The sequence below is a fragment of the Triplophysa rosa genome, linkage group LG5 (genome assembly GCF_024868665.1).
Source record: "Triplophysa rosa linkage group LG5, Trosa_1v2, whole genome shotgun sequence".
NCBI classification, from domain to species: Eukaryota; Metazoa; Chordata; class Actinopteri; order Cypriniformes; family Nemacheilidae; genus Triplophysa; species Triplophysa rosa.
In genome coordinates this window covers 5,687,006-5,699,645 of record NC_079894.1, presented here as the reverse complement: position 1 = coordinate 5,699,645, position 12,640 = coordinate 5,687,006, and the positions used below count along the sequence as shown (strand labels likewise).

At 38.1% G+C, this 12,640-nt stretch overlaps 1 protein-coding gene across 4 annotated transcripts in view; it reads right to left on the bottom strand.

The window, feature by feature from the left end:
* Positions 1-730: 730 nt before the first annotated feature.
* asap1a (ArfGAP with SH3 domain, ankyrin repeat and PH domain 1a) overlaps positions 731-12,640 on the bottom strand; it is a 50,782-nt gene continuing 38,872 nt past the window's right edge. For all 4 annotated transcript variants that reach the window (XM_057333907.1, XM_057333909.1, XM_057333908.1 and 1 more), the window contains 14 exons: positions 11,454-11,587; positions 10,838-10,929; positions 10,518-10,704; positions 10,168-10,253; positions 9,956-10,071; positions 8,482-8,549; positions 8,190-8,297; positions 7,765-7,972; positions 7,175-7,336; positions 6,665-6,740; positions 5,997-6,061; positions 5,331-5,893; positions 4,884-5,006; positions 731-2,720 (listed from right to left, as the gene is read on the bottom strand). In XM_057333907.1, coding sequence (XP_057189890.1) covers positions 2,646-2,720; positions 4,884-5,006; positions 5,331-5,893; positions 5,997-6,061; positions 6,665-6,740; positions 7,175-7,336; positions 7,765-7,972; positions 8,190-8,297; positions 8,482-8,549; positions 9,956-10,071; positions 10,168-10,253; positions 10,518-10,704; positions 10,838-10,929; positions 11,454-11,587 — 2,063 coding nt within the window. In that variant the 3' untranslated portion in view covers positions 731-2,645. The remainder of the gene's footprint in view (positions 2,721-4,883; positions 5,007-5,330; positions 5,894-5,996; positions 6,062-6,664; positions 6,741-7,174; positions 7,337-7,764; positions 7,973-8,189; positions 8,298-8,481; positions 8,550-9,955; positions 10,072-10,167; positions 10,254-10,517; positions 10,705-10,837; positions 10,930-11,453; positions 11,588-12,640) is intronic.

Genomic DNA, 12,640 nt, shown 5'->3' with positions numbered 1-12,640 from the left:
AGAATTTAAGTTATTTTCTAAACTAGAACAATGAATGTGTGTGTGAACAGTGCGTTTCTTGTTGAAAGTTATTATATTGAAACAGTTGAACAACAACATAACTAAGTTAAGGATATTTTGTTAAGCATATTGCAATCATGCATTTATGTTAAAGTTATTTCGCTAAAATATGAAAACATATTTTGTTCTTTTAACTGTTTAACTGTACACATTTTCTGTGTAGAATGTGTTTTTACAAAATGACGAGTTTGGTTCCAAAATGATATAACGTTTCAATAAATCACGTTCTTCATTATGTTATCATGTTTTTAAATTGTGTTAATTAGCTGTATTTTTTTGTTATTATGGCTTAAATCAAAACAAACCAACTGCAGTTTGATTGATGTTAATTGGAATGCGCAATAAAAAAAACATGATTTTTGAACAATTTAAAAAACAGAGTATTTGATGTAAAACAACTATTGATGAGCTGTCACAAAATGCATTAATTTAGACTAGAATGTGGCCCATTGTTTTGTACCACCAATACGTAAATGGACTACCTCAAATAATAGCATTGCCCTTATAAAGTAAGTTTATTATATACAAATTAAACAGAGTATTTAGTAAGACATAGCTAAAAATGTAAAACTGCTTCACGCTGATGTGGTAAAAGAAAACTCTATACCATCATAAAGTACAAGTAGGAGTAGCTATTCATTGTTAAAATCATTTATTACATCCATGAATGGCACCAGATTTGTAGAATGACATTTCAGCATATATGCTTTTTGTTTATAAGAACACTCATTATCAATGCAGATGAAACGTTAGAATGTTGGAGATTTTATTTAAGCATAACAAAACTCTTTACGACAAAAATAACATGGAGTCTCTGCGTTTGAACGTAAGGTCTTTATTTAAACATTTTAACCTTGATAGTGTGGTTTCTTTCTGACTGAACTTACAGTGGATCAAAACACAGACCAGAAAAAAAACAATACGAGTGGCAAAATACATCCTAAATGTAACATTAGGACTGAATCCAGTTTAATTAAACGTGATGTTGGCCATTTAACGGTTTCCAAGCATCAACTGATATGTTACAATGCTCGCAAAAGCAGAATCCCACTGGAGTCGTGCTGGATTGAACATCGATCTGGACGAAGACATTTGGTCCAACAGTATTCACAATCTTGAAGTTGTTTTTAGCATGTTTACGGAGTTCTTTGTGCTAAATACTTTTATGTATCCCTTAGTTGTTATCAATTCACATAAAATGATCTAAAACAAAGGGTAAAACAAACACTTGGAGGGAAAAGGTCCATCCCTCTCCATGCTAAAACACTTTAGCCCTATAAATGTCAAATACTATCATCATCAAATATAGTACAGGTGGCATTCATTAACACACATATTTCTTTTGTTAATACAATAAAAGTTCAAAAGCAAGTGAATGCTGGTCTCCCTGATAGGGTAAAGAGAAAGTAAGAGGCAGCCTTAGTTCATTCCGAGTCATACCGAGTCAGTCACTCACTGCGGAGTTCCCTTGAAGTTGAATTCAAATAGAAAATACCCCAAACAAAACCACAAGAAATCACAATCCAGTCACTGTAAGCAGAACAAAACAAACTCATCCTAACCAATCTTAAACACATTGTGTTTTTGTACAAAGCCAACCACTTTTGACCAATCAGATCCATGTATGAAGAGTCACACGTGAGCTTAATGATTTATGTATAATAACAAGAGACCATGTTGTATGATGTCATAAAACAAGATTGACAAGGACACTTTCCCAGAGCTGAGGCATCAGTTTTGTCAGATTTGGCATTAGTCAACAGCGGGAGAGGTACATCCCATGGATATGAGCATACCGGCATTAAGAGACTATGGGTGTAAAGAGGTAACAAGCACTTTTCCTAAAATAAGTCATTGAGGCCTTCAGAATTAAGATGGCTTGGCTTGGTCGCGTCAGGCCAGTAATTCAAACTTACCGAATGCATATTTTGATTGTGTATGTATACGAGATGAGATGCTGAAAACCTTTACATTTTGGTTTCGATCCCTGATCAGCATGCCACTATGCTGGGAATTTCAACACCGTTATAGTAACGTCATTGTATTCTTGCTCTCATCTTTTACTCCTTCCAAAGAGATGATTCTTTTTTAAAACAGTACACTAAAATGTCTAGAGTCACTCTGGCTCCATAAGCAAGCAGGGTTAACATACATTTGCACACTTGTACATTATACATACGTACATAAATATACACTTACATCTGTGCATATGCATGTACAGAGACACACTTAAAATGGACATACATAAAATTCTATATGTGTACACATACACAAAGTTACAGCATACATGTTAAGTGCTAGATTCCAAGAATAGCTACTGAAAACCCAGTTTGGCATGCTGGGTTGCCATGGCTACGATAATACTGGTAGGCAGGATAACACAGTTTATGAACAACACATAGTTTACACATTTCACCCTCGTGGATTAAGGGAGCATGGGCTTGATACTTCATGTTTTGTTTGTCTGGAGATTGTTTGGATTCAGCAGCTATGTACAGAGGCAATGCCCACAGTTCAGTGTGAGGCCACAGAGAGAGCCGAGCTTGTGCTAGTTACAAAGCCTCACACCTGCTGATCCTATGCCGTCAGTCTGACAAAATGTGCACAAAGGACATTGGGAAGACCCCTTTCCTGTCAGGTTGCCCCTCTATGTGCCCGATCTGTAAAACAGCAAAAAAGATTAAAGAATGAGGAGAATCTGTCCTGAGAGCATCATTCACTTTCCGCAGCATTTACAGAATTTTCTGGCATTTGAGCCACAGCGCTTCCCAGGCATTGACGGTTATTTCAGCCAATACATGTTTTCACTGTTAAACAGTGGGGGCTATTACTTATCTTCTGAAGAAATACAGGGATCCAGAAACAGCAAACACTCTGTTTTGATCATCTTTCTAAATCCGATCCGTGCAAAGTACGCAAAAAATGCAATTTCCTCGGCTTTTTGTTCAAGAGGTAATATACAATCGCGGAAAAGCTTAAGAGACCATTTCAGAGACCCTTTTTCTGATTTTAAACTGTACTATTTAAGGTTTGTGTTTAGGTAAAATGATCATTTTTGTTTCATTCTGTGAACTACTAACAATATTTCTCCCAAATTTCAATGAAAAATATTGGTTATATTTGCATTTATTTGCAGAAAACGAAAACTGGAGAAACCGGTCAAAATAACAGAAAAGATGCTCTGTATTTTTTTCAAACCTCAAATCCTGCAAGGAAAACAACTTCATTTTCACTTTTAAGCAACACAACAGTAATATTTCTACACGTATTTAGGAAAAGTTCCGAAATATTTTTTCATGTGATAACCTTGATTTTTATCATGATTTCCATGTGTCTTGTCATGCTGTCAGTCTTTAACATTGACTACCTTTACATGTGCACCAATAATGCGATTATTTCCAATAATCTGAGTAAGGATTTAATTAACATGTTTACAAGACACGAGTAAACCTCTCTCTCTCCCGTTTACATGCAGTTTTAATTATTCTGATTATTTGCTTTAATACTCAGTGCAGTTGGTGCGTTACTGGCTATCGTTTTAATCTATTCGCGTCAAAGGCTAAACGCCTTCCTCCGGATGTGTTTCATAGTTATTTGGCGCTGTGATAAATATAGAAATATGATGAAAATGTCTCCGCAGCGTTTGTGTACGCTGTCATCACGTTCGCACTGTTTCAGTATGAAGATAAGGAGAAGAGACTGCTGACAGCGAGTTGTGTTGACTGTAAAAAAACAGACCGTCAAGTTTACCATGAATTTGTGCTTAAGGTGCGTGACAGAAGCACATGCTCACCTTGGTCAGAGCAGCATAAATGCGATTAAGGTGTTTACATGCCTTTATAATGCGAATAAAACCAGCGTCCGCCACGTGTTACTTTGATTATGCTTACTGCGATTATTATATTTACAATATACAATATATGCATTACGAGGGTGCATGTAAACATAGTCATTGCCGTTGGATGACTTTATGAGGTTCTCCCGAGGTTTGATTTTGCTGAAATTCAACAGACACTGGACTTGAATGGCCACAATACATCTAAAATATTAATTTGAAATGAAAATTTGGAGTGGTCTCTTTATTTTTTCCACGGCTGTACAAAAAAAACGATCCCCAAATTCAAGAGGTGATAAAAGAACAAATGAAGATAGAATACATTTTTTGTTTTTTAAAGTAGAAGGTCTGTTCTCTTATCTGATATATTGTATGTTCATATATTCATAAAGATAAACATTCTGATGGCCATCAAAGTTTTCTGAAAATGATAAAAATGCTGGTGCGGACTGACACATTTAAAAACCGCTGGTAGGAAAGAGTTAACTGGACAGTTCACCCAAAAATCTACTCAACCTCATGTTGCTGAAAAGCCTATTTTATAAGAACAAGGAGATATTAAGCTGCTACTTTCCATACCACAAAAGTAAACAACACAACGCGAGTCCGAACTTCACAATACGCAACAAAGCAATATTGTGGCTTCAGAGCATGTGAAAGCATCATGTGTTCATACTGTATTACCATAATTGCTTGAACTTTTATCACGGTATACAACTTTTTTCAAAAATCTTTATCTAAAAACATTTCAATATTAAAAATGAACATAATCATAAATAAAAATGTATAAAGTAACCCAATTTTTGCAAATAGATTCACACAACGTTCTCAAAATGAAACAGTTCAGATAATAATGTCCTGAAGTGTGAACTGAATATATGTCATATTGACTTCTTTTATGGAGTAATACAAGGACGGGTAACTGTTGAGAAAATGTTCAATTCCAAAACTCCATACAATTTTCAAACTGCATGGAAGATTTACTTACCCACCACTCCTGGTCCTCTTCTCCTGTAACAATGATAACCTCTCCCTCTACAAAGGTCAACTCATCATCATTATCCGCTTGACAATCGTAGATGGTTTTCACGCGCCTGGCTTTGTTCTTTGCCTGTTAAGAAAGATTACTGGTGTTGAACTTGTTAAACTGTTCCAAAAAAAACCCCAATAGAACCATGCCCAAAACACTATATCAATTGTAATGGATTTAATGGTTATAATGGAAAATATAATGATATCTACTGGTGTGTGATGGATTCTATTGGTGGGATGTTATCTGGCAGATTAATCCTATTGTAATAATGCCCAAAAAACACAACAAAAAGGAATTTTGTAATAGAATTTCTGTGATGGTTTATACTGGGGTTTTTCAGCAGGGAGCTTACAACATAAAATGTCATGACATTCTAAACATTCAGAAACGTCTGTCGCTCACTACTGTGTTTATTTTCCGTGGCATAGGGACTGGCATCTCCACAGCTCCTGCAGGTGCACCGTTCGTATCCTCACTAGCTTGTCTGGGTGACAGCTCCTCCTGTTGGCCGGATGACTGTACTTCTGTCAGCTGGGGTTTGGGACTCGTTTCCTCCTGTGTCGGTTGTCTCTGTGCGTGCTCGGCTGCAGAAGTCATCGCCGGTTTGGCTGGGAGATCAGAGAGCTGCGGCTTAGGTGGAAGATCCTTAAGCTGGGGTTTCGGGGGTAGATCAGCAAGCTGAGGTTTTGGTGGTAAATCCGACAGTTGTGGTTTCGGTGGAAGATCCGACAACTGCGGTTTAGGTGGGAGGTCCGAGACGTGCGGTTTCTGCGGCACCTCGACTGGCAGCGAGCGCTCGGCGGGTTGCGGGATTTTAGGAGGGGGTTCCGTGGGTCTAGTTATTGTATCTGAAGCTCTGACGGGTGGCGTGTCCTGGGCCTGTGAGGGTTTCTGCAGCACATCCGGTCCTGGACTGGTCTTGTCCACTGAAGGGAGGTGGATTGTGTCAATCTTTCGTAGTGCCACTGAAAGATTATGAACATCATGTACAGGTTAACATAACACACAGAGTATATCACATAGATTTAAAAAAGATAAATGTATTAAAATATGTAAATACTTAGATACCTTTTTGAGGTAGTTTGGGAAGAACTCGTGGGCCGAATGTTGTTTTTGTGTTCACAGATGTAGTGCTTAAATCAAATTGTTCCACCGATTAATTTCAATGTATCAATTACTAATAAAAACACAAACTAAGATCCTTTATATATGCAGAAATATGTTCAAAGTGGTTATTGTGTGTAAGTCACACAGCTTGGAAGTTCTCTAAACATGTTTAACGTCATGTGGGTGAGTAAAAAAAATCACACAAAGTTGATTTTGGGGTGAACTTCCACTTTAAAGGGAAAGTTCACCCAAAAATGAAAATCCTGTCATCATTTACTTACCCTCTGGTTGTTTCAAATTCTCATCAGTTTCAAAATTTCTTCTGTGGAACGCAAAAGAAGACATTTTGAATAATGTAGGAAACCAAACAGTTCTGGGGCACTGTTGACTTTCCTACAAGGAAAGTCAATGGTGTCCCAGAACTGTTCGGTTACAAACATTCTTCCAAATAGCTTCTTTTGCGTTCAGTGGAACAATAAAATATATACAGGTTGAGGTAGAGTAAATGATGACAGAATTTTCATTTTTGGGTGAACTATCCCTTTTTAAAAAGTGAAGTAGCAAAATCCGAAAACAAACAGTCAGCAGTTTTTTTATCTATACGGCTGAAAGTCGGTGTGGCTGTGCACCTCTGCTGCTGCTGAATTCCCTCAAACTTATTGGCAGGAGACGTCCGGTTTGCAGAAGACTGTGTGGTTTCACTTCCTGTGAGGTTCAAAATAAAAAGAGGTTTAAAGTGATACTACAGCTCTTCCATATCTTGGAACATGACAGCACAGCATCTTTTGTTCAAACATCCCAGTGACCTTTATTGATGTTACCAAGATATCTTATAGGTGATGTGTACTGTGCGTGACCCAGTTTTTGTTTAGCAGAAACTTCTGAAGTTAAACCATCCTAAAAGAGTCCATCAGAACTTGCAGTTATAGTACTATAGTAGTTTTTGTCATTTGCAAGAAGCATTTGAGATTGAGATGGTCAGTGTCAAAATTCATGCTTACCCGTTTCACACCAATAGCAAAACGACAGCAAAACTGCACCATTTCCTCTTTTCCTCAAGCTGAGGTGTCAGCATCCCTTACTTATCAAAAATATAATTTCTGAAACCACAAAACGGAGGTGTTGCCACCTGGACGCACCTTTGCTTTGGGGGGCCTGCAGCACGGGGCTGGGGGGGTCAGAGAGGGCACGCTTGTGTCCGGGAGGTGGAGGAGGAGCTCTCTTCTTAGACAGAGTTGAGCTGCCTCCCACACTCGATTGAGACGCCAGCGGCAGGGAGGTGGGCGGTCCAGAGGGCGGAGCTGAAAGATAGACGAGCTGACGTTGCGATTGGTCGAGAGGCAGGAAGCGAGGGGCAGGCACGACTGGGAAAAGCTACACTATCATCACTATATGTGGAGTGTACAGTACATTTAATACCCCCCCCCAAAAACAAGAAAATAATACAAGAACACTTGATATGGTCCCAGAATGCAGGCAGGTGCTGGAGATGAATATCAAGATGAGTCGAGGGTTACACATTCCGGATGAGTTCAAGCAAACAGTGCTCTTGGTGTGAGAGGATTTCCTTTTTCAACATCTAGCTGCTGTCCTCTGTATAAATAACCTCCCCCACAATTAAGAGTTCATGTAAATACGTTAGACGCACGCTAACTGTCATTCTAAGATTTTTCCGCATGCGCTGTAGTGTAACACCGGTCCATGCACTATGATCTCATAGGTGTCGTACCTTTGTTTGTAGGACCCTCGGATATGGGAGAAGCAGGTGTTTCGGTGGATGTGCTGTAGACGGGGTTGGCAAACGCTCCGTATGAGAGTCTCTGTTTGTCCCTGTGTCCTAAGTACCCTGGCAGAGACAGTTTCTCTTGAGGAGACACGCTCGAGGAATGACAGAAGCTCTGAGGACGAGGAGAACGCTCCTTCTTTACTGGACTGGGCTGTGAGAAAAACACAAGTTGTTTACAATAGAAACACATTTCAGAAGACTGGATAAACGAAAACTAAGGACTAAAACTATTGGCAACTTTTGGCACGTTCTGGTTGTCAATGTGGAACATGTTCATGAGTATGACCATACTTTAATAAGTATGACCTCAGGACCAGTTAGTAAAAAATAAAATGTTTGTAGATGCCACTCATGCAGGTCACACTAACCTTGTCATCCAGGTCATCGTCACTCTCATCGATTTCCTCCAGCCGCAGGTTCCACTCGTATTCCACATGGACGTGAGGATTAAACCTGCCAGCCGCTGCCTCTACCAGCTGCACATTCAATCGCAAATCCATTAACATAATGCATGTCTCCTCTTCTCACACTCATATCAACAATTACATCTGTCCCTACAGCAATTTATTTTGGGAAATGACAAACAATATCATCAATAAAGACCTTCATATTATTTTATCTTACTATTAAAAAGTCTGAAATACAAAGCTTCACACTCACTAGCTCTTCACACTGTGTATTCTTTAATCGCCTGGCGATGTCAAACGCGGTCTCTCCATTTTGATTGACTGAAAACAGACAAGACAACAGTCTTTACTAAAGCATTTGAATAATTCAGATTGTCATCACTTATGTACATTGCAATATGCATGAATTACATGAATGTGCTCAGGGGCGGACTGGTCATCTGGCGTACCGGGCGTGTTCCCGGTGGGCCGCTAACTTATGGGGCCGTAACGGACACGTTGGCCGCTTAGATGGACGTATTGTAAATGCGAATTCACACAACGCGAATGCAAATCCCCCTACCACCCGGTTGACAGATTCGGTGGAGGGCCGATGCGGGTCTAAAAATGCCAGGGCCGATTTTTCTTCCCAGTCCAGCCCTGAATGTGCTGATACATTTAAATTGAGCAAACTGCAAATCTTCACACCTGTGAGATATTACAGTGCCAAAGAGAAGAATCTGAGGAATGAAACATGTCGGAAAAACAAGCCTCCAAGCATTCAGAGACGCATGCAGGTAATTCACCGTCAGATTTGAATAGGCCCATATGTTTTTACAGGCCTGCATTTACTTTTTCAGCATTTATTAATCCTTGGTAATGTTAGTTAAGGTCAAAACAGTTATTCACGTTAGTTCATGGTGCATTAACAAATGTTAACAGATGTTAACGTTTGATTTTAAAAAAATGTATTAGGAAATGCTGAAAATAACATGAACTAGGATTAATAAATGCAGTAGAAGTATCGTTCATAGTTAGTTCATGTTAGCTAATGTATTAGCGAATTGTTAACAAATACAACCTTATTGTAAAGTCTTACCGATTAGTTTTAGTTTGTATAAATGATCGCAGGTAACAAATAAAACTGTGCACTAAAATAAACTTTAATTAATTACACATGGTACATTTGAACTTAAAGTGCTCCATTTTCATACATTAAGTTTTTAAGCATGTTTTTTGGGTAACACTTTACAATAAGGTGCTATTAGTTAACATTAGTAAATGCATTAGCTAACATTAGCTAACAATGAACAATTTCGTTTTCCAGCATTTATTAATCCTTGTTAATGTTAGTTCATGTCAATACAGCTATTCATTTTAGTTCATGGTGCATTAACTAATGTTAACAGTGACAACGTTTGATTTTAATAATGTATTTATAAATGCTGAAATTAACATGTAGTTATATTAATAAATGCTGTAGAAGTATTGTTCATTGTTAGTTCATGTTAGCTAATGCATTAAATAATTGTTAACAAATAGCACCTTATTGTAAAGTGTTACCGTTTTTTGTTATGGTGTCTCATAATAGCAGTTAAGTACACTTAGATCATCTTAAGTTTTTTTTTTAAACGACTAAAGACTAAAAGTGTATTTGGTTCAACGTATTAAATGCATTGCATGTGTTAACATGTTTTGACAGGCCTCATGTACATTGTCCAGGTCAGGCTAAAGATGTTTGTACTTACCTAGATCAATAGATGGCTTTCCCCTGAGCAGCAGTTTGAGACACTCTGGCTTCTCATATGTGCAGCAGTAATGCAGAGCAGCATTTCCACTCTCTGTCTGTCTGTCTGGAGTTCCACTGTACACACACACACAAAGAGAGCCACATTATCATCTCTTTCTCCTTCCTTCATGAGTCAGTCTATTGCACACTTCGCAGTATTCTGTCTGGTACCTGTTTTGGACAAGGAAGTCCACCAAATGCAGTGAGGTCTGGTCTGAGGTCCGTACGGCAAAATGCAGCGCGGTCTCTCCCGGGTCCTGTTGGCGGTAGGAGTCAAAACAAGGATTGCTTGAAATAACGTCACTCAGAATTAATACCATTGACTTAAATATGCTGTGAAACCTTCTCATATACATTACATTTTTTTGGACATTTTATATCATTTATAAAATACATTTCATAATTTCGTAATCTTGCCATTTTTTATTTATATGATTTTGATCATAGACTAAATCCGATTATCACCAAATAAACAGCAATTGCATGACTGACAGAGAAAATGTATTGAGTACTCAGAGTACCTGTCCTGCTTCTAGAAATGGGTCCATAAGCTCCACTCCATCTGCATAGAGCTGAATAAGGGCCATCAGGTCTCGGGTCCTCACGGCCTCGTACAGATCACCCTGTCTGGCTGTGGCTGTGGTCGCCGTCCGCCGAGCAAATCTGTGCTCCACGTACTTGGCGTGTATGTATTCCTTCCTTTCGGTCCTGTTAAAAAGTTGCTTTTAAAACTTCACTTCAAATCACATACCAAGTTTTTTCTATACAACAGTATTTCTGTATAGAAAATATGGGACGCTGTAATGACAAAAGTCACAGAGCCACACACACACACACTTACATGTCACTTGATGGTGTTGGTTTGGGGGATGGACTTGGTAGGTTGCCTTCCAATACTTCGTTAAAACTGCTGTTACCCACATTTTTAGCAAGCTAAGAGATTTAACACACCCATAGCAAAACTATGAATTATCTGTGTATTAATTGCTGTGAAGTGACACCACGTGCAAAAATTCTGGTCTGAGACCACTGGTGAAAAATCTCTGCGTAACTTAAATTAGATTACAATCATACAAGTAAAAATATATAATACATAATATAATATATTATGTTTAGGGAAAAAAACAATTGTGGTAATACTAGAAATACCAGCATATGTTGATAATGGAAACAAGAAAATATGACCTTGGTAAATTATTTCCCAAAGTCAATGGTCACAAAGGTTAAGATTTGTAAGGATTTGTGACAAAAATTCAAAAAAATTTCACATAAATGTTCCTGTTTAAAATCCTTTTTACATTATTATCTTCATTATTATCATTACTTATATTTTTTTAAGGTTGAAATAATACATCCAGATTTTCAATGTGGTCTCAGACTATTTACTAATTCAACTAACAGCTGACATATAAAAGGACAACACACTTGACATACTAAATATACTCTATTAGAATTACCAAGAGTTCAGAGGTGCCGAGTTTGTCAAGCTCCATGGACTGGATCCGTGAAATATGGACTCCCATTTCCCTGTGGATCCCCGAACACTCGATGCATGTCAGGATGCCGAGGTTAGTGGATAACCATTTGGGCTCTTTAGCAGAATGGGAAAAAATTGGGACTTTTATTACAGCAGTTGAGTTTTGTGACCTGCAATTCACTTCAAAGCCACAAGGTGGAGCATGAATATACATTTGGATGCTTTTCTGCACAGACCAAATACATATCTTGAGTAGGGCTGCAACCAGAGTCGTTGCCATGAGCGTGCCCTAGGTGGCATGGCCCGGCCACTTCAGTCACTGTGCCCCCTCACTTTTTAAAATGATAATAGACGAAATCATTTAAAAAACATTTGGAAAATGAATTTGGTTTATATTTATTAAAGAAATAACGAGAGCAGAGGGTAACAAATAATTTATTTATTCGTTAACAGATTTTAAAGACATTGTCTTGTGCTATACTTTCATGTGTTGTTAAAAACACAAGCTAAAGGGCTGCTTGTGTCCAGCGGCAACATTTCTGTATGCATTGCTTAACAAGAGACGGGCATTACCATTATGCAGACGGCGACAAGTGGAGATACAGACTGTCTATCAGAAAGCAAGAGCTCGCTTCTTTAGTGTTGTTATATTGATGCGATTGTTTTGTTAGACATAAAGCTCTACTGGGGAACAGTCCCCTGTATACTTTTTCTGTCGCTTTTTTTTAAAAACCTGCTTTTGACATTTTTCTACATTTTTTTTCTATATATGCGTCTAAATTAATAATCTTCATTTATTAACTTCCGCTGAATTTATGTAGGCTATGATCGGTGTATTTCCAGTTCTTTTTGTCAAAACGTCATACAACATTGCTCTCCTCCAAGTTGATATTAAAAAAATTTGCCTTTCAGTTTCAGTGTCTTTCATACAGTGTCTTTCATGTCTTTTAGTTCAGTTCAATTTATTAGCTTTGAAAAAGCTATGCGAAATATGCAATGCTGTTCTCGAAATGGACATTTAGAATTGTTAAACTTGAGACTTCAAAACGGCAGCGTGCACTGGATGAAAAGCTTTGTATCGCAGGTATTGCGCACTGATGGACAGGATTTAACTAGATTTTTTATTGTGTTATAGTTAAAATGTCTGGCTCTCAATGAAAAAGGCAT